The sequence below is a fragment of the Stegostoma tigrinum genome, chromosome 12, assembly GCF_030684315.1.
Source record: "Stegostoma tigrinum isolate sSteTig4 chromosome 12, sSteTig4.hap1, whole genome shotgun sequence".
Taxonomy (NCBI): Eukaryota; Metazoa; Chordata; class Chondrichthyes; order Orectolobiformes; family Stegostomatidae; genus Stegostoma; species Stegostoma tigrinum.
This window is the reverse complement of record NC_081365.1, coordinates 76,137,914-76,160,615: the sequence shown is the minus strand read 5'-3', so window position 1 is coordinate 76,160,615 and position 22,702 is coordinate 76,137,914. Positions and strand designations below refer to the sequence as shown.

Here is a 22,702-nt window from a genome sequence, read left to right as displayed (position 1 = left end):
CCCGGACCTCTACCCCTCCTTCCCCCCCCCCCGGACCTCTACCCCTCCTTCCCCCCCCCCCCGGACCTCTACCCCTCCTTCCCCCCCCCCCCCCCGGACCTCTACCCCTCCTTCCCCCCCCCCCCCCGGACCTCTACCCCTCCTTCCCCCCCCCCCCCCCGGACCTCTACCCCTCCTTCCCCCCCCCCCCCCGGACCTCTACCCCTCCTTCCCCCCCCCCCCCGGACCTCTACCCCTCCTTCCCCCCCCCCCCCCCCCCCCGGACCTCTTCCTCTCTCCCCCCCCCCCCGGACCTCTTCCTCTCTCCCCCCCCCCCCGGACCTCTTCCTCCCACCCCCCCGACACAATTTTCACACAATTTGACAATTTTCTGGCACTTTTTTTGGTTTAGTTCAAGGCAATGTTTCTTTTTAATGAATACTTATGTTTGTTACACGTCTAGGAATTGATTTGCTTGCTGGTATAATTCCTGAATTGTGCATGAAGTATCCCAATTTGCATTTTCTCATTGGTGGTGAGGGACCCAAACGAATTGTATTGGAAGAAGTCAGGGAAAAATACCAGCTTCATGAGAGGTAATGGTGATTTCCCAAACTTGAGTTAAAAATGTAGTAATATTGGTCATCTTCCTGTTCAGTTACTGTTTTAAATGAAATTGGAATTCAGATATCTCTTTTATGAATACAAGTTTTTCACAGCAGCACTCTGATGCGGAGAGAACACAGTGTGGAGCTAGAGGAACACCTTTCTGAATAGATTTCTGAAGCGGGGTCCTGACCCAAAATGTCAGATTTCCTGCTCCTCTGATGTTGCCTGGCCTGCTGTGTTCCTCCAGCTTCACACTGTGTTATCTCTGACTCCAGCATCGGCAGTTCTTACTAACTCTGATGCATATTTGTATTTTCACAATAATGGAAGAGAAAATAATATTGCGAAGTATTTCTTAATTAATTTTCTTATTTAACATCTGTATGTGCTTAGTTGTTCATGGAATATACTTAACTTTAATTCATTGCTCACTTTGGTACTCTTTGCATGTATCAAAGCGTAATTTGTTAGAAAAAAGGCTGCATCCATTCTATACATCTGCATTGACTCTGTCTGAATGTACTATGATATTCTAAGTGCCCTGTTATGACTTGCTAACAATAGATTTCACCCTACTTACGTCAGGTTAGTTTGCTGTTTTCTCCTTCCATATCCAGAATAGTTGGCGTAACATTTTCTACCTTCCAATTAACTGGGACCTAGGGAAAAAATGCATGATTATCTATTTATCTACAATCGCTGATCACCTCTTCTAAAATCCTTAAAGGCTTTCATGTCCAGATTTGTTTTTTCAATACCATTACTTCCTCCAGTACCATTTTCTTTATTAATACTGATACCTTTGTGTTCCTCATTTTCACTTGTCCATTAATTCCAGATTATTTTTATGTCTTTATGTTTGCTTCTTTGCACCCCGTTGTCTAGAAAATAGATTTCATCCTTCTTCATTAAGTATGATCAAATTTGTTTTGTAGTACGAAGCTAGTTTGAGTGGCACTTGCTTATGTTGGGTAATTAAGCATTTAAATTCTTTAGTGATAGCCTGTCTGTATTCCCTGTTATTAAATGAAAAACTCCTTTAAAAAAAGATTCCTGATGACAAGTCAGCACTGGTTGGTTATTTAAGATGCAGAATTTCTATTTGTAAAAACCGAAAGAAATGCGAATGCTGTAAATCAGGAACAAAAACGGAAGTTGCTGGACGGAGTACAGTGGAGGCCGGGGCGTTAAGTGTCTTCAAGGCAGAGATCGATTCAGTTCTTGATCTCATGAGTAATCAAGGGCTGCAGGGAAGTGGAGTTGAAATGCCCATCAGCCATGATTAAATGGCAGAGTGGACTTGATGGGCCAGATGGCCTTGCTTCCGCTCCTATGTCTTATGGTCATATAAAAGCTCAGCAGGTTTAGCAGTATCTGTGAAGACAAAATCAGAGTTAATATTTTGGGCCTGGTGACCCAACTGAACTGAACATCATTCAGCAGTGAAACACACCCTTTTGTCCAAATTGGCTGTGTCAACCAAGTTTCAGAAACTAAACTAATCCCACATGCCTGCATTTGGCCCATATCCTTCTAAACAACTCATTTGTGCACCTGTCAAATATCTTTTAAATGTTGTAACTGTACCCGCATGTTCATGAAATCTAAACCTGCTGGAGAACCTGTATCCCACTCCTTTTAAAGTTGGTGAACATCAAATTGCCCAATATTTATCACACTATCACTAGCATTTCTTATCAGTTATAGATGGAAAATATAGGTATTTTTGCCTTGCCTCTTTTGTATGATGTTGCTTATACGTTGACCAACTCTTGTCTATTACAGAGTACGTCTTTTGGGCGCTCTTGAGCATAAAGACGTGAGAAACGTTTTGGTGCAGGGCCACATTTTCCTCAACACTTCTCTGACTGAAGCCTTTTGTATGGCAATAGTTGAGGGAGCAAGTTGTGGTCTCCAGGTAAAACAATTACAGAATGTTTTGTTTTATTTATAAATCTTCTCAGTCAGCTATTTGCCTCAGGTATAGCTCCAAACCAGTGACCATTAGATTTTTGCAAATTTGAAGATAATTTTCTCGATCATCAAATAGATTAAATTTAATTTTATCTCTCGAGAAACACAATCTGTAATCAGTAGTGCTAAAGTATCCAAGGCAGCAGAATTAACATTTTAATTTACATGCAATAATTGAAGCTATTAAACCCCTTAAGAATTTGTATACAAATGTTTTTGAACAGTAGAAACTTATTAATTGTATTTGGCTATGGAAGTTGAGCTTAACAGAATAAACTTAACATTAAACTTAATGTTTTAAGTAAAATTATTTATTTGTAACTAGGAATATAATTTCTCTTTCCTTTACGTCATTCCTGCAGCCTGTAGGGCAGATATAGATCATGGAGTTACAAAGTACAGGAAGCCATTTAGCCCATCAGGTCTGCATGGCTTTTTTGACAAAAATCTAGTTAGTCCCTGCTTGGTAATCTACTGGACAGCTCTGCCAGCCTTCGTACCTGTCACCAGAATCCCGGTCTGGAATTGTCTGTGATTAGAGACAGTGCAGTTGAGTATAATCCTCAAACAAAGGTCTGTTTGTTGCCAGAGCCTTGTCTCCGTGTGGCTTGCTGCGTTCTCTAGTGAAGGATTCTGTTCAATATATGTTATATATTATAAACTGAGTTCTTAATCTAGCTTCAAAAGTGGTTGTTCAACTCTTTTGTAAAAGGTTGTCAGCACCAAAGTTGGTGGAGTGCCAGAGGTTCTGCCTGACGATCTTATCATTTTATGTGAGCCCACTGTTAAGTCACTTTGTGAAGGATTGGAAGCAGCCATTACTAAGCATCACCAAGGGGTACTGCCATCAGCCGAAACAATCCACAACAGAGTAAAGAATTTGTACACCTGGAGGAATGTGGCTGAACGGACTGAAAAGGTATAGACTAATTTTTTACATCACTTAGTTTGGAAAGGACTTTTTGCGTGACTTGAAGGTGTACATTGGTCACTGAAAATAGTTTTGTTGTGATGCACTAATAAGTTACAGATTGTCATGAATAGTATATTCATTTAAAGTTAACACTCAAAAATATGTGAATCTTAATTGGGGGAGAAAATGCTGCTGAGGGAATTCCTTTGCAATCATCAGGACAAATGCAAGAATGCTAAATTTTAAATATTACACTAATTTATGCAACAGGAGAAATGGGTGCTGATTGGTTGACAAGTCAACTGTAATTGGCCAAGTCATTGCTGTAGAGAAAACAATGAGAAACCATGGGCTCCCAAAGCTTTCGGTAATTCAAAAAAAATGCTAATCTTGAAAATTCCTTTTATTTCCACAGAACAGGCCCCTGCTTATGAGTGTATGTCCCTTCTGGCAAGTGTAAATGACTACAATAAGAGCCAAACTGGTTATCTTAATTTGTTTTTCTAGCTATTAGTTCACAAGTTTGTTCAGCAATTGATATCCATCTGCAGAATCACATCTAAGAAGAATCATTTTGGGTTTTGTAAGCGAAGACTGGTTGAGTTTAGTCTGTGCTCTGCCTATTATGAACAAGTGGGGGAAAATGCTGTTTGACTTGTTATGCTATAGAGGACTTTCAGTTTGCATCTGTAGAGTTGCAATTCGTTAATTTGAGAGTTCAAGTAAATATTTCCACATGGTTCAGATCTGAAATGAAATTGATTCCTAGACACCCTAAACTACATACAACCGAAAAAATGCCAACTTTTCCACCAAATATAAGTTTTTAAATATTGTTAAAATTATCTCTCAGGAATTCAAAATGATATTGAGCACATTGTAGATCGCATGACTGGTACTGTACCATGTTTATGTACCATATTTTTATTTGACTGTTTTGGAGACTAATGGTATCAATATATTTTGTTTGGATTTTGCTATTTTCTCTGGTTTCCTGTTGTCAATTTAGTCTTGGGCTCAGCAACCTAGTTTCATGTTTGTGCCAGTGCAGTTCCAAATCAACCTTAAGAGCTTGTCACGTTGATTCAAAGTCCCCAATGTAGTGCAAAGTTTAGCCTTATTTGACTCAGTGAGAAGCAATGAAGAGTGCAACGGGAATATTTTCACTCTTATTTCTTCACGTGAAAAAATAACTATTTTGAGTTGAAATTCTGAACTGCTACAAAGAAGCTTCCATTTAAAGTGGAGAAATGTTTCAGGGTGCCTCAGCAGAGAAGTTATAGCATAATATAAGGACTTGGGAAAGGAAACCAAATGTGTGCGAAGTGTGTAAACATGAAAACATTTAATGCAGGTGAAGTGGAAGGATTTAGGAAGGAATTTCTAGAAATTGCAGCCTTGCGATCTGAGTGCTTCACCGTCAGTGATGGTAATGGAATGAAGGATGGGATTGGATAGATATGTATGTGTATATGTGTGTGCGCATGCGTCCACACGGCGCCAACGTCAGATGTTGTTCTGTAGCTCAATGTACATAAGTGTACATGTCTTCCCATCTTTCTGATATTTTAGTTTACAAGTTGCTGTTGTTGTGCACTTTGCCCTGTAAGTAATAAATAAAAACAAAATAAGACAAACCATCATAGTGGGATGGCAGCCGATGTTGCAGCTTTTGGCTGAGATTTATTCAAATTTCTGTCTGACCTACTTCGGGCATTATTATTTCAATTTCTGTTTTGCTAGAAGCAGAAATTGTTTCCTTTCGCTGATTACTTACATGCGTCCCAATTTGGTGACACAAAATAGCTTCATCCTAACTGAAACACATTTTGGTAGTATCATCTCACTTCTCATCTGCATTTCATCAAAACATTAATTACCATCTGGAAGTGCTGTGTTGCTTCCATTTTCTATACTTTTCAGTCTTTGTTTCCATTTTATTTCATTGCTGTTCGGCTTATTGAGAAACTTGTTTAGACCTCTTTGTATTGATCCAAAACACACTGATACTTGGATAGTTGGCATGGATTTACAGAATCAGAAAGCATCAACTGTCACTTCCAATAGTTATCCCCGTATCTATAAGAGGTCAGTGATCTTTCTAAAAGCTATAGTACCTTACAAGACACTGGGCATCATGTACTACACTTTCTTGCCCAGGGCTATCTTCAAGTATAAAACTAAAGTAAAAATGCAGAACAGAGTCTGACAGGGGCCAGAAAATTAATGAGAGAGGGATCCAGTCATTTTGACAAAAGCATTTCTTGACTCTGCTTTTCAGTATTCACATTGTAAACTTCCATCTGTCATTCTAATTTCATTGTCTAGGCCCTGTCTTATTTGCCCTGTAACCCTGTCATTTATTTGGCTGCTCTGGTGAAATTTCAGTACTGCATTGAAACTGACAGGGAAGTCTGATTTCACAATGTTCTCATCTGGGGCTTGGGATCCTACCTACACATAAACAGAAGCTCTTCACTCACTTGCCAAATACAACTCTAGGCAAAGCAATCACGTTTCCTCTGTTTCTGTCCCAGAAAACCCGTTATCTCTGTTCCTGACTGTCTGTTAGGAGCTTGATGCTTTGATCATTAAAGGAAGCTAAAGATTGTAGTTAAACCAAGTCCTCCAGTCTTTGTCAGTGATGCCCATACAATTGTTTCGAATGTAGTTCTTGTTGGGCGAATATTTGTAATTACAAGACACATGAGAATGCCACCACCTGCAAGTTTCCCTCCAGGCCATTCACTATCCTGATTTGGGAATACATCACCGTTCCTTCACTGTTGTTGGGTCACGGTCCTGAAATTCCCCTTCTATAGATCAACCTAAAGCACAGGGACTGCAGCAGTTCAAGAAGACAGCTTACCACCACTATCATGAGGAAATGGGGATGGAAAATAAAGGCTGGCCCAACCAGAGGCTCCCACATCCCACGGCTGCTTTAAAAAAAACTGTTGGATCTCCAAAGCCTCACAAGTGAATCCATTTGGGTTGGATTTGCATGTCATTGTGTACTTTCTGAACATTGTGCTTTACGTTTTGAACACTTCTCTGGCAACATTTTTCTCAAAAGGTGTAATCCAAGACTTGAAATTAGTTGCGAAGAGCTTAGTCCAGTAATATTTTGTCAGTAACTTGAACTGGAGGGGGGGAAAAAAATCACTAGTCTGCATATACTTCAAGGTTCCATTCTTATGGGAAGTAGCAGTATATACTGCCTTCGGTAAGGGGACCATGAGTATACACAGTACTTCAGGTGTGCCATCCCAATTGTTTACTGATCCTTGCATCCCCCTTTCTGATATCCTGGTAATGGTCCTAAATTCAGTACCAGTGTGTAACTGGCTCTAACCTTGCTTCATCTGATTTTGTTTTAGGTTTATGATCGTGTGGCCAAAGAGGGGATACTGTCGATGAACAAACGACTGTACAGATTGATGACCCACTGTGGTCCTGTGGCTGGTTGCATTTTTGCTTTAGTTGCTGTTTTGGACTTTCTTTTCTTGTTGCTTTTGAGATATATAGTTCCAGATGCTATGATTGACATTGCTGTAGATGCCACAGGTGTAAATGGAGCTTGGAAGCAACAAGCGGGACAGTCAACTGTTGAGAAGATTAGGAAAACTCTGCCTTTCTCTGAAGAGAATGACTGTAGTGCACAAACCTGATGCCTTGATTTTATAGTAGCTTTTGAACTCATGATTTGAATCCTTGAGGATTATCAAATTTTATCAGGTTTTTCTGTTTTGTATGACAGTGACTTCATCTCATTATTTTGTTACCTTAAGTAGCCATTATAAACTTTAACTGCATATAATCAGAATATGACTAATATGGATAAAATCTTAATAGATATAAAAGTTAAACTTCTGTGTGTTTACTCTGTTTTATGATAATTTCTACTTCTCCAACAGCTTAGAAAACTTCTGTCAGTTGAGTTGCTTTCTGAAAAAAAGGTGAAAACATTACTGATTTATTTTAATCTTGCAGAGCTGCTTTCTTGTCTAGAATCTACTTTGAATTCAAAGTCATTTATCTGATGTGCTCAAAATCTGAAACTAGATTTCAATACCCAGTTAAATTGCATTTATCTCTAACTTATCAGATAATTAATTTCTGTTAAAGAAAAAAGTGACTGTTTCAGCAAGAGTAGGTTGAATTCCCATTCTTCTCTTTGGTTTGTTTTTTTATGATCAATCTGATGTTTGACAAATCTTGTTGGTATGTTAAGTCTTATATTAATGATGAGCAGTCTACAGCTATGAAATTATCTGCCTGCTATGGAGTACACAATCTCTTTCCAAAGGGCAACATCCAGCTTACCTAAATTGAAAATGTTTATGTTCCTGTTATTGAGAGTACAGTTTAGGTATCTCCAGTTTTGTGCAGGAGTACAGAAGCATTGCAAAAGCAACTGCCCACTGGTGCATAAACTGACTAGCTTCCTGCTGTTAGATCACTTCACCTGCCCTCACTTTAATCAATTACTTCATATGCTGTTCGATGTGATGAGGTGAGAATAAGAGCCCATGACACCAAGACAGGATTTGAATGAGTGCGGTATCAAGGAGCCCGTGCAAAACTGGAATCTGAGTACTGGAGGAAATCTCTCTGATGGTTGGAGTTATAGCAGGTACCTAGGAAGATAGTTGTGGTTGTTGGAGATCTCAGCTCCAGGATATCTCTGCAGGAGCCTAGGCCTAACCGTCTTCAGCTGCTTCATCAATGACCTACCTCCGTCAGAAGGTCAGAAGTGGGGATGTTTGCGATAATTGCTCAATGTTGAGCATTACTTAATGACTCCTCAGATACTGAAGCAGAGAGTGTTCAAAATTCAACAATACCCAGGCTTGGGTTGACAAATAGTAAGTAACACTTATGCCACACAAATGCTAGGCAATGACCATCTTCAATAGGAGACAATCTAATCCCTGTCCTCTTGACATTCAGCAATGTGCCATCACCAAAACCCCCGTATCAACATCTTGTGGATTATCAATGACGAGAAGCTCAGCTAGACTTACTTCTCAAAGCTGGCTGCCTGAGCAGGTCAGAGGCTAGGAAGTACTGCAGCAAGTTACTCGACATGACTCCAAAGTCTCTCCATCACCCACAAGGACAATTTAGTAGTGTGGGGGAAAGCTCCCCATTTGGATGGGTGCAGCTCCAATAACATGCAAACTTGACACCCATCCAAGACCAAGCATTCTACTTGATTGGCACCACATTAACTGCCTCCACCACCGATACTCAATAGCAGCAGTGTGTACTGTCTACAAGATGTACTCCAGAAATTCACCAAAGATCTGTAGACAGCACCTTCCAAACAGATGACCATCTCCATCTAGAAAGACAAGGGCAGTAGATACACGGGAACACGACCACCTGCAAGATCCCCTTCAAGCTGCTGAGCACGCTGACTTGGAAATATATCACCGTTCCCTCACTGTCACTGGGTCAAAATCCTGGAATTCTCTCGCTAAGGGCATTGTGGATGACGTACAACATTAGGTCACCACCACCTTAAGGGCAACTAGGGACAAGCAATAAATGCTGACCCAGCCAGCGATGCCCACATCCCATGAGTGATTTTTCTTTTAAAGAAGGCTTCCTGACAAAGTTTTGATTTTAAAATTCTCATCTTGTGTTTTCATATTTGTCTATGATCTCATACTGTCTATTACACACTTCTTGAATCACACAAAACTCCCTTTACTGTTTTCTAATTCTGGTCTTGTGAGCACCCCCAAAGTTAATTACTCTACGTTGGTGGGTGTAGCCTTAGTTGTCTAGGTCCAAGCTCTGGAATATCGTACTCTCAAATTTTCCACTGTATACTTGCCTCCTTTACAATGCTTCTATGAGCACCTACCTATTTGACTAAATCTTTGGCCATCTAATCTAATATTTTCATATGTAGCTACATATCATTCTTAACTTTGTAGTAATCCTGTGAAGTACCTTGAAATGTTTCATTGCTTTTAAAGGCATTGTGTAAATTTGAATGCATAAATATTAGCCAGTCAACCTTCTAATATTGCAGCTCTACCTAGTTAGGTATCAGATAAACAAGTTTGCTACAGAATATTGATTTTCTTTTTCTCTCTGAAATCCCATTCTCAGGATCTTGGAGCTACAATAACCCCAAGGGAGCCCATTCCCACAGGGCAGCAGTTAAAATATAATGTAGTTTGGACATAAGCTTGAGTTTGCAAATACCAAGAGCTATTTATCAGAGGCATAACTGCTCATAGGATGAATGAGTACCTTGCCATCACCTTCATAATGACGCAGTGAGCCCATGTCATACTCTGGAGAAAAGTAGTTTTCCCAGATGCAGCTACAGAATCTTTGAAGGCTAATCATGGGAAACACACATCCTTCAATATGTAGCAGTTTTTTTTAATCAAACAAGATAATAGACTTAATTATAAATGGTGCTGGATAATTAAACAAAATTAGAGGAGGTGGTGGCTACATGAAAGGCAATTCTCACTGATAGGGATGTAAGCCCCCATGAGGTCAATGAGCAGTTGATGGGCAGATATTTGCTGAGGCCTGGAAATAATAAGATGTATTAAGCAATTTGAACTACCTCCATATTAATTGGGATAATGATGGCATGAAAGGTTTAAATGGGTAGATTTCTTGAAACATATTTAGGAAAGCCCTTTTGTATAAGCGTGTAGATGGTCCTAGAAGGGATGGAGGAATGGTGGATCTAATTCTGAGTGGTGATGCTGGACAGATGCTCAAGGTGGCAGTGGGGAGCATTTTAGTGACCACCACATGGTATGTTTTAAATTTGTTGTGGAAAGAAAGGGGCTTTGAATTGGGGGAACAAGGCAAATTTTATTAAAGTAAGGCAAGATGTGGCCAAAATAGACTTGAAGTTGAGAGTATATCTACAGCTGAACAGTAGAAGTCAAGCAAAAAAGTAATGGAAAAGAGTATAGGCTCAACATGATCCCTTCAGGGTGAAAGATAGAAGTGACATGTCTAGATGTCCCAGACTAGTCAAAACTGGAAAGAAGGAAAAGTGAGGATTAACGGGTATAAAGGGAGCAAATAAATGGATGCCATAAAAAATGTAAGAAATGGGAACAGAAGGAGGCCATTCAGATGTTGAAGCCTGCTCCACCACTCCATAGGATCCTTGGCTGATCCACTTTCCTCATGTCCGCTCTGCTGGCCTTTCATCGTAACCCTTGATTTCCCCTACTGATCAAGAATCTACCTCAAGCCTTAGATATATGCAAGGACTGTGCCCCGCAGCGCTCTATGGCAAGGAGTTCCAGCGACGCACATTCTTCTGAGAGAAGAACTACTTCATCTTAGCCTCAGAATAATGAAGTGCTAATTTAAGACAATGCCCTTTGGTTGATTGCCTCATGAGGGGCAATGTTCAGACTTTACCCTGTCAAGCTCCTTAAGAATCTTGTGTTTCAATGTGACCAACCTCTCATTCTTCTGAATTCCAATGAGTAGAATTCCATCCTATTTATCTTTGCTCATAAGGTTATCCCTCCAATCTGGTGCCCATCCTAGTGAACTTTACTATCTTGTGCTAAATAAGGAGACCAAAACTATTCCCTGTACACCATGTGTGGTATTACCAGCACCTGGTACAATTGCAGTAAGATCTCCATATTCTGATACTCCAACTCCCTTGAAATAAGAGATAACATTACATTAGCCTTCCAGATTACTTGCTGAGTCTATGTGCTAGCTTTTGTGTTTTCTGCAAAAGTACTGAATCCCTTTTGTTTTGCAGCTTTCTACAGTTTTTCTCCTGTTAAATAATACTTGCTGTTTTGTTTTCCCATCCAAAATGAACAACTTCACATTTTCCTGCATTTGCTAACTTTTTGGCCACTTAACCTATATCAACATCTTTCGATAGACTTTGTATTCCTCTTGCAACATGCCTTTCTACCTATTCTTGTGTTGTCTGCAGATTTGAATGGAATACACTTATTTTCTTCCCTCCTTCCCTCCATCTTATAGGAGTAAAGAAAGTGCTGGGGTTTTTGGGAAACTTAAAGCAGTTAGGAGAGCGAAAATCACTGCAGGCAAGATTAGAAAGAATCCTAAACTATTCTACAAGTATGTCAAGGGGAAGAGAATAACCTGGGAAAGAGTGAGACCTAATAGGGACAAAGAGGAAATCTGTGCTTGGAGTGCAAGGATGTTGGAGTATTAAATGAGTACTTCACATCTGTCTTTGCTTAGGAGGCAGAGGATGTGGACTCAGAATTTGAGAAGATAATCGCGTGAAGTTCTTGAGCAGTTTGATGTATGAAGTGAAGTGGTATTGGAGGTTTCAACAGGTTTAAAAGTGGACAGAACGTTAGATTGGAAGAATTGTATCCCATGCTGCTGTAGGAGATGATGGAGGTCGTCACAGGGGCCCTGACCTAAATTGTTAATTTCCCTCAGGCCACAGTGGAGGTACCAGAGTGCTGGAGGACAGCTCATGTGGCTCCAGTTTTTAAGAAGGGTGGCAGAGAGAGACCAGGGACGTGCATATCAGTGAGCCTCAAATCAGCCTAACAATTCTGATTGAAGTTTTCAAGAAGTTGACCAAAAATGTAGATGAGGTTTGTTGAGGTAATTTGTATGCATTTCAACCAGACCTGGGAGATGAGGGAGACAGATAAAGCAGGTTAAAAAGCCCAGGGGAGCCGGGGTAACTGGCAAATATGGTTTTTAACTTTTTTAACAAAAAGGGGCATGGCAAGGTGAATAGAAAACAGCTATTCCTCTTAGTGGAAGGATCAATAACAATTAGAGGGCCTCGAACAAAAGTATTTTCAACAAGAAAGTGGTAGGAGTTTCGAATCCAGTGCTTTAGTAGGGTAGTTGAGACAGGTAACCCCAAATTTTAGAAAGCACTGGGATCAACACTTGAAGTATAACATTCAAAGCTAAGGGCCCAGTACTGCAAAGTGGGACTGGTGCAGATTTGGTGTGTTTTTAGTGATGCAGACTTAATGGGCCAAACGGCCTCATCAGTACCATCTGATTCTGTAAATCCTGTCTAGCCCATTATGACCCATGAGCCTATGCTCAATTATCAGTAAATTGATCAGGAGTGTCCCCACTCATGTTATGAGCTCTGACTCATCTATAACCTGCTTGCTGATGCTGAGTTTGAGTTCTTCCAGACTTCAACAACGTTGGCTCACAATGGGTAAAATAACTTGTGTTCTAGAGTTGAGGTGAGAGAGAAACTGACCTTGACATCAAGGTAGTTTCTCAGTGTGCAACCTCAAGGTTATATAGGTGGTTGTGTACTCATTGATCTGATGGCTTTGTCCTTCAACACAGTAGAAGTACCGTGTTTGGAAAATGTTGTCGGAGATTTGGTGCATCTTTTGGAGGGTGGACACTGCTACTGCTATGCATAATGCAATCAAATGCCTGCTTTGTTTAGGATGATGTCAAGCTTCTTCAGTGTTATGGGAGCTTCAGTTATTCAGGTAAGTGATGTAACCCTTCACAAGGCTGACTTGTGCCTTGTTGATGGTGGTCAGGCTTTGACAAATCAGAAGCGAAATTGGGGGGGGGGGGGAGTTCACCCGCTCACAGTAACACAGTGACAGTGGTCATCCTTCAAATGTTGCTGGATCAAAGTCTTGGAACTCCCTCCCTAATATTATGTGTCTGTTTAAATCGGGTAGACTGCAGTGATTCATGAAGGTAGCTTGCTGTTACTTTCTCAATAACAATTAGGGATGGGCAGAAAATGGGGGCCCAGTCAACAGTGATGCCCAGACCCATTAATAAATCAGTGAGACATCTGTTCTTTTGTAGATTGAATTGAACTGTTGTTGCCATGATGGCTTAAATTCATCTCCAAAATTACCTTGCCCTATCCAACAAATGATGTAATCTGGGGTAATCTCTTTTCTTTGTGATCATTAAATGTTTTGTTTATCCAAGCAATTAAGGAGCAGTAGCAACTTGGATATAAAATTGGCAGAGCATTGGGAAATGGGGTAATCATTATTGGATATGTTTCAGGCTGGGGAATATCTGTACATAAGTCAATTTCCTGGGGGTGAGTGTTGGGTCCTTTTGCTTTTCCTTGCACATTGTTAATCTGGATTTTGGTGTACTGGCCACAGTTTGAGTTTGCAGCTGATAACAGAATTAAGAGGAATTACAAATGTTTGGTGTAAAACTACAAAGGAACATTTGAGTTTATGGCGTAAGCAGATGAAGTTCACTAAGAAGTGATATTTTGGCAGATAGAACACGGAGAGGTAATACAATCTAAAAGATAGTGAAGGTGGCATGAGCAGAGGGACCGTGCTGATTACTTATTGAAGCTTAATATCTCAGCTGTATTTAAGAGAGGTAGTATTGCAAGTTCATGATAGTAAGCTTCACATGAGCAGTTGGGAGACAGCACATCCGAGTGAGCCACGTTTCTACGATTTGGCAGCAGTATTGATCTGATAAATCTTTTGCTCTTTTTATAAAGTCTAATAATCCAGTTAAAAGATTAATAAGGTAGTTAACTGCACCCCCCCCCCCCCCCCCAAGTCATCAGTCAATCACTTGAAGCCTGGATAGTAAAAGCACTAGAGATAAATAATAGCCAGAGTAAGGAAAAGAGACTAAAGATTAAAGGTAAGGACAGTATCTTTTAGATTGTAGAGTCTATAGCTGTTTTTATCCTTTTGTGAGATGAAAGTGACCATTAAATTGCAGCTCATGTTCAAAACAGAAAAAACCAGAATTGCCTGGGCCCAAATTGTCAGCTTTCCTGCTCCTCTGATGCTGCTTGGCCTGCTGTGTTCATCCAGCTCCACACCTTGTTTTCTCAGTTGTTTGTTTGTGTGACCAGGCCTGGAAGTTGATTGCAGATTGATTCTTGATCAAAAGGATTCCATAGACACTTAAACAGTAGGGGGTTTAGCAGTAGGCTTAACCAGATAGCAGATGTCCGCCATTAACGGGGTCAATGCCTGGGAATTGGTGCTAATAAGTCTGAAAGGGAGCATGATGGGCAAACAGAGGGAAGGGCCAGAGTTTGATCTGACTTTTTGGACGATTAATGATACTGCATAAAAGTTTGAAAAGTCCCTGCCTAACCTCCCATTATTACCTATTGAAAGGCCAGAGAATAGAAACAAGGTCATGCCTTTGTCAGAGTGAACTGAGAAGGTGGCCCGAATTAATGTCTTCAGAAAATCAGCCAAGAAACAATCATATTGGCCTGTGGAACAATGCATCATGAAAACCGCTTAGGTAATCTGGCCAGTTGATTATTTTCTTTTATTTATCCCTTAACTGTGTGTGTCTTTGTTTTCAGCTTGTCACACAAAAGGTTATTGGGTTTAAATGATAGCCATACATTTGTTTAATTTTGCTCACTAAAGTTACTGTATTCCTAACAAATTGCTCTGTTTTATTTAAATTACAAACAATGTCGAGAATTGATTACTCTGTCTGGCACTGGTTATTCAAAATGTCTGATTCAGAATCATTGGGATCAGCTTTGAGGGTCTTTGAAGACTTTAGTTTTATCATGTTGTGAATGCAGAGGTAGGAAGACTAATTTGACCTAGTTGTCTGACTCCATACCGTAACAAGATTTAGTAAGTCAGCTAGTAAGACTAAATATGTTCGTTTAAAGCATAGCAGGTTAGGGTATCTTAGTAGAATATATCATATGTGAGAAGTCATGAACCCTACCAGCATCCAGGATGACCATGAGTGCAGTAAGTGCTCCCAGCTGCAGAAACCTGAGCTGTGTTTTTGAGCTCAAGTGGTGGCTCAATGCTCTGGAGCGCCCACAAGACTTGAAAGTTATGTGGATGGCACATGTAGAGATGTAGTCACTGCAGCTCTAATGACTTGAGGAAAGAAGGGATCAGTTGACCAGGTAGTAAGAGGAACAGGCAAGTAGTTCAGGATTCCCCTAGGGTCCTGCTCACCAATCAGTTTTTCATTTAGGAAGTTGCTAAGGGCTGAGGTTCCTCTAGGAAGTGCAGACGGGAGGAAAAACTAGTTCAACAGGACAGGGAAGCTGTGCTTTAGTTCAGTTAATAACGCAGCATACCTTAGAAAAGGAACTTCGAGGGAATTGAGCCCCATGTCTCAAGGGAGGAAAACAAGGCTGGAGAGCCTTGACTTTATTGCTGAGTATATTATAAGAAAGATGGATAAGTTGAGGGTGTGGATTGACGTGTGGAATTGCCATGTTGATGCCATCACAGAATGTGGTTGAGGGAGGGGTAGGACTGGCATCTGGACATTGCAGAATATAGGATCTTCAGGCAAGACTGGGATGGTGTCGAAGAGGACGTGATGTTGCATTATTCATTAAGGAAACAGCTACTGTATTAAGGAGGGATGATTATCTTGGAAAGGTTGTCAAATGGAGCTTTCAGCATTCAGAAATAAGAGCAGTCACAATGTCAGGTGTGATTTTTGACCCTCAAACAATCAACAGGCACAGGAGAGGGACAATTCACTGAGGTGTATAAAAATAACAATAAGGTAATTTACTAGGGGATTTGAACTATCCCAATACTAATGGATAATCGTAATATAAAGGGTTTTGAGGGGTCAAATTTCTTGAAATGTATTCAGTAGAGATTTTTATATCAATGTGAAGATAGCCCGACAAAGGACTGTCCAGTGCTGACCTAATTCTGGAGAGTGAAGCTGCACATTTGTCTGAGGTGACAGTGGGGAACATTGTAGTGATAGCGACCATTACATTATATGTTTTATGTTTGTTAGAGAAGAGGAAATAAATGGTTTAAAAAAAGAGGTGCAAAGACTCATTAAAATAGGTCAGAATCTGTCCAACGTAAACTGGGAGCAGCTATTTGAGGGCACATGTATAGCATAAGTAAGAAGCTTACGAAAAGTTATTGCTGTTAAGAAGGCATACGATGTGTTAGGTTTTATTGGTAGAGGGATTGAGTTCTGGAGCACTGACGCCACACTGCAACTGTACAAAACGCTAGTGCGGCCTCACTTGGAATATTGCGTACAGTTCTGGTCGCCCCATTACGGGAAGGATGTGGAAGCATTGGAAAAGGTGCGGAGGAGATTTACCAGGATGTTGCCTGGTCTGGAGTGAAGGTCTTATGAAGAAAGGCTGAGGGACTTGGGTCTGTTCTCATTGGAGAGAAGGCGGCTAAGGGGGTTTAATAGAGACATACAGGATGACCAGAGGATTAGATAGGGTGGACAGTGAGAGTCTTTTTCCGAGGATGATGACGTTGGCTTGTACGAGGGGGCATAGCTACAAATTGAGGGGTGATAGATTTAAGACAGATGTCAGAGGCAGGTTCATTACTCAGAGTGGTAAGGGCGTGGAATACCCTACCTGCCAATGTGGTTAATGCAGCCACATTGGGACACTTACAGTCCATGGATAAGCATATGGGTGATGATGGATAGTGTAGGGGGCTGGGCTTAAATTAAATATTCACAGGTTGGCGCAACATCGAGGGCCGAAGAACAATACAGGACCTGTTCTGTGCTATGAAAGTACAGGTCCAGCGTGTGTGAATTAGGGTGAAATGTAGCAGCAACAATATCAATAAATCTTGGATGTCAGAATATTCAGGATTGGGTGAGGGGGGAAAAAAAAGAGACTTACAACAGCAGGTGCAAAGGGAGCCAATCAATAGTGGTCATGTGAAATAGGAATAAGAGTAGGCTATCAGGCTCCTCACCTGCTCCACTATTAAACAGAATCATGGTTGATCCAACATTCCTTTTATCAAACCTTGATTCCCCAAGTGATCAAGAATCTCTATCTCAGCCAAAAATAAACACAAAGACTCTGTCCCCACAGCTTTCTGTGACAAGTTCGAAAGACACTCAACCTTCTGAGAGAAGAAATTCCTTCACCTTCCTTAAATTGCTGCCCCTTTTATTCTGAGAATGTCCATCTGGTCTTATTCGCACTCATGAGGAGAAACATCTTGTTATTATTTACCCTGTCAGGTCCTTTAAGAATCCTGAATATTTCAATGACCTCCCCCCTCATTCTTTAAAATTGTAATGAGTAGAGTCCCATTTAACCTTTGTTCATTAGACAGTCCCTCCATTCCGAGGATCATTCTAGTGAACCTCTTCTGAACTGCCTCAAGTGGAATATCTTTCCTCAATTTCAAGGATGAAAATTGTTCATCAATTCTCCTGATGTAGTCTCACCAGCACCTTTGTTCAGTTGCAGTAAGACTTCCCTGCTCTTATAGTCCAACGTCCCCTCGAAATAAGGGGCAACGTTCATTCACATTTCTGATTAGCTGCTGTATGCTAGCTTTAACTTGTATTTCATGCACAAGTACCCTTGAGTCCCTTTGTGTTGAGGCTTTCTGCAGTTTTCTCCATTTAAATAATGTTCTTTTGTTCTCCCTTCCAAAATTAACTTCACATTTTAGCTCATAAGATATAGAAGCAGAATTAAGCCATTTGGCCCATTGAGTCTGCCTTGCCATTCAACAATGCCTAATATGTTTCTCAATCCTGTTCTGCCTTCTCCTTGTTATCTTTGATCCGCTTAATCATTGATAACCTACGTCTCTGTCTTAAATACACTCGATAGCATGGTCTGCACAGCCTTCAGTGGCAATGGAAATGACAGATATACAGTTTTCTACTGAAGAAATTCCTCATTTCAGTTCTAAAGGGTTGCCCCTTCACTCTGAGTCTATGCCGTCATGTCTTAGTCCCCACCAATTAGTGGAAACTGTGTGAAGTTTGCACATTATCCCCATGTCTGAGTGAGTTTGCTCTGGGTGATTTCCTCCCACAGCTGAAAGATGTGCAGGTTAGGTGGATTGGCCATGCCAAATTGCCCATAGTGTTCAGTGATGTGTCAGTTAAGTGGATTAGCCATGGGAAATGCAGATTTACAGGGATAGGAGTGGGGTGAGTCTGGGTGGAGTACTCTTCTGAGAGTTGGTGTAACATATTGGGCTGAATGGCCCTTTTCCACACTAGGGATTGTTTAAAATGTGGTTAGCTAAAATTCTTAGAAAAAGAGAGACTACTGGAGAAACCTCTGGGTCACTGTACCTGAAGTATTAACTCTGTCTCTCCACAGATACTCAGATCTGCATGATTTTCTCCAGCAATTCCTACTGTGTGGAAACACGCCATTAAGCCCTATATAAGTCCACACCAACTCTCGGAGGAATACTCTACTTGGAGTACTCTTTGATTTATGTTAAAATAGTCACTGAGAGAGTGGAGAAAGATTAAGTGAAATATTTTTGCACAGAGGATTGTTGAAAGATTGAATGTTTTGCCAAAGGGCATAGTGAGATAGAAATTGCATCTTCTGAGGTAAATTGTTTCAATATTTGAATTGGATGAAGATCCAGTGTTGTGGAATGAATTGGACAGTAGGATTAGTTTTGAGTTGCTTGAGAACAGTTGCTACAGGCAAGGTGGACAACTAATATTCTCCTTATAAACATCCACAGCACTATGCTGAGTAGCTGGTTTGAGAACTGTATAGAACTCTATGTAAAGTTTTGACCCCAGTGACTGCATGATTGGGCATGATGCCTCTGACTGTAACTGTGCAAACGTTTAAGGTATTAAACACCTTCCAAACCTGCCTTGTGCTGATATTAAATCCACTGTTTTTGTTCAAAAACTCATTCATCCCTGTAACTGTTCTGAAATTGGCAATATTAGACAGGCAGAGAGAGATGTAATAGGAGTGTATAATGCACTTCTTTAGAAAGTAAGTCCTATATTACTCCAGTGAAACCTATTGTGGGGAAATAAATTATGCATCTGTTGAGTTTTTTTCTGTTGATCTGTGATTAATAAATTTTGTGACTCCCTTTCCTCTCAGATGTTGAATGCAATCTATATTTACCTTCTAATGGTCCCCTTCAGGCATATAATAACTCACTGTTGTTGCATTCCAATATGACAGTATTGCAATGAGGACGTCAAAGGGAGGTATGCAGTCTGTTCATTCAAATATAGTTAAATTCTTAAATATAATAGGATGGCATAGACACAAAGGAATATGATTTTCAGAATTAAAATCTTTGAGCTGTAGCATTATGATTGCCTGCAATCAGTGAGGTTTTGATGTTGAAAAGTAAATTATACCAGTTACGTTAGGGGGCTACCTTTAATAGAGCTCACTGAACTTGCTGCTTGGTTCTGCCAGCCCTGCTTGTATAAGTTTGCATTTTACCCTCACTTTCCCATTAATAGCAACTACAGTTTGTAGGTTAGTTTCAGTTTGCAATATGTACCTAACCTCTACACCTGTCTTGCACGGTAGAACAAGAGGCGCGCATCAAAATGGGTCTGCTTCTGGTAATTTACATGAAGTATGGATATCAATTAGGTACAAATCTCCCAAAAACCTCTATTTTAATTAATGGAATATAACATTCCTAAGTACGTCTGAACATATTGCCATGTGAACACAGCGGTTGAAATACAGTAACTGATTTGGAAAGGGAAACTCAAACAGCAGCAGCCCCCAGCTGAAAGGGCAGAACTGGGTGAAACAACAGGCTGTGGGTTACAATGGCAGGATAAAGTCAGAGATACTTTGAGTCAATTTCCTGGAAAAACCAGTGGCACTGTGGAGTTAGAGCACCATCTAGATTCTAGACCAAGAGGCAAAGGCCAAGGATTTGGAGACCCAGCAATCTTAACAGCAGGATCTTACTTAAATCTAGGCAAAAATTAGCCAGAGAGGTGGGTCAGAGTAAAGGCTCAGTGTCAGTGGGCTGCAGCTTGGGACTTGCAGCCCATTGGTCATTTCTGGAGGAGGAAGACATCAGGCATGACAGTGAGGCAGAGAGTTCAAGTCTGCAGAGGCTGGCAGCTTCCTCTTCAGGCTTGGGAGGATCATTTCCACAATAGAATTACAAGAAACTTAAATTCCTTGTCCCAGCCATTTTTAGCCACTCAGTTCCTCCCTCTTGCTGCTGCCAAGCACAGCCAGTGCTGCTATCTTTGGATCTGGGATTAATCATTTGTTTTTGTTTCAAGTTCTGCTTGAATTCTCTGAAATATCTGTGCTGTAGTAAATTTCTAACCTGTCACATTCTAACTTGTTTGTGGATTGCGAGTTGAACCTTTGCCATGTAACCAGTACCTCTGAATGAACAGCTCTGAGGAGACATTTTGAGACTAACAGGATTAGATGGGTTCGATACAGAAAGGGATGTTCCTGATGGTAGAATTGTCCAGAATCAGGGGTTATACTTTTAGGGTAAGGGGTAAACCTTTTAGGACTGAAGTAAGGTGAAATTTCTTCACCCAGAGAGTGGTAAGCCTGTGGAATTCATCACAGAATGTGGTTGAGTCCAAAACTTTGAGTTTTCAAGAAGGAAGTAAACATAGGTTTTGTGGCTAGAGTGATATGGTGCAGGGGTGGGGGGTGGTGCTGCGGAGTGGAGGAGGTGGTGTTGAGAGTTCTGATCTTTATGGTCAGCCATGTCCATATTGAATGGTGGTGAAGTGTTGAATGTCCGCCTATGCTCCTGCTTCCCTCTTCCATGTCTGTATGTGCAGTCTGTGGGATAGTGCTGGTAACTGGGCTGGGTGTGCAGGCAATGTGGTAAAGCCAAGAAAGAGGGATGAATCAGAACAGATAGCTGAATGAGACCTGACCTTCAGATCCTGTTTTGAGTGTGTGGCCTAACTACCTACCCCCACCCTCCCCCGTGTACTTGCGCGCACACACAGTCACCAACCCTGTGTCCTGCACTGTTGTTGCTCTGTCCAAGCTTCCATCCTACAACTCCTACACGCAGTATCCTCACACTGTGCTGGTCTTTTATTCCTTCATTCACTTGACCACCAGCCCTGACCCAACAATCCACCTTACCTGGGGGAAAATAACTGTACAAGATCGGTGATACTGGAAAATGGACATAACCAGTTGTACCAGACTTCTGTTTTGAAGAATATAATAGAAGATGGACCAATATGTGTCTTTCGCCACTTTCTATTTCTTTCTTCATGAATAACATTTTACTGAATCCATTGAGTCTCCACTCCAGCACCACCTCCCATGCTCATTGCTCGCTCGTGGCTCCTATCCATCTCCAGGCAGACTAAGGCTGATATAATGTCAGATGGATTAAGCACCAAGGGTACAAGAAGCACAAGAATATTGTACCAGAAATATCGGAGGTGAGTTGTCACATTACCAAAAGGATGTGGATGCTTTGGAGAGGTTGCAGAGGTGGTTCACCAGGCTGTTGCCTGGTATGGAGGGCACTAGCTATTATTTTAATTAGAAAGATGGAGATTGAGGGGGGAACCTGATTGAGGTCTACAAAATTGAGGGGTATAGACAAGGTGGATAGCAAAAGCTTTTTTCCAGAGTGGGGGACTCAATTACTAGGGGTCACGAGTTCAAAGTGAGAGGAGGAAAGTTCATGGGAGATGTGTGGAAGGTTCTTTACGCAGGGGGTGGTGGGTGCCTGGAATGCGTTGCCAGCAGAGGTGGTAGACACACACGATAGTGTCTTTTAAGACGTATCTGGACAGGTACATGGATGGGCAGGGAGCAAAGGGATACAGACCCTTAGAAAATAGATGACAGGTTTAGACAGAGGACCTTGATCTGCCTAGGCTTGGAGGGCCGAAGGGCCTGTTCCTGTGCTGTAATTTTCTTTGTTCTTTGAGTGGTGCCCTGGAGTCAAACGCTTGACGCAAGGTGGCCAACTGTATTTTAAGGAATTGTCCTTTGGCATTACCCTGAGTCCTTTGGCAAAATAGGCCTTTTGCCCCATACCTCTACAGCTTGTGGGAGACTGATCCTATCTTCAAGCTGAATTATGTAAGAATGACTGCTGGTGAATGAGAGGGCAAGCAGATAGGTAATGATATTGTGATTCATCAAGATAAAGTTGCAAGTTCTAATTGATTTTGACTTCACCCCTGCTCCCCCATCCTTTGCTGTTACTGGCTGTAAGAACTGACTAATCCCACTGCACTCTCGGGCCCATTCTCACAGTCAGCTGCACTCACTCACTGTGCTCACTTTATCAAAATGTTCTGTGCTTTATTCCATAAGAAGTGGTCATCTTGCTGTGGGACTATCACCTTAAAAAAAAACTCTGTAAAGTATAGGACACCCTATCTGTATATGTCCCAGTTCTACCTGCTGTGCAGTCTTAAATAATTTGAAGGGTGCAGTTACTCTTTAAAGCAGTCGGGTTTTCTATCCTGTCGCCTGATTCATTAAAT

At 41.1% G+C, this 22,702-nt stretch overlaps 1 protein-coding gene across 1 annotated transcript; it reads left to right on the top strand.

Moving 5' to 3' along the window:
• The first annotated feature begins 408 nt into the window (after positions 1–408).
• piga (phosphatidylinositol glycan anchor biosynthesis, class A) lies at positions 409–7,344 on the top strand. The gene is made up of 4 exons (XM_048540162.1): positions 409–575; positions 2,374–2,506; positions 3,275–3,481; positions 6,856–7,344. Exons 1-4 carry the CDS (start codon positions 424–426, stop codon positions 7,144–7,146), a joined length of 783 nt encoding a protein of 260 aa, XP_048396119.1. The 5' UTR covers positions 409–423; the 3' UTR covers positions 7,147–7,344.
• Positions 7,345–22,702: the final 15,358 nt, after the last annotated feature.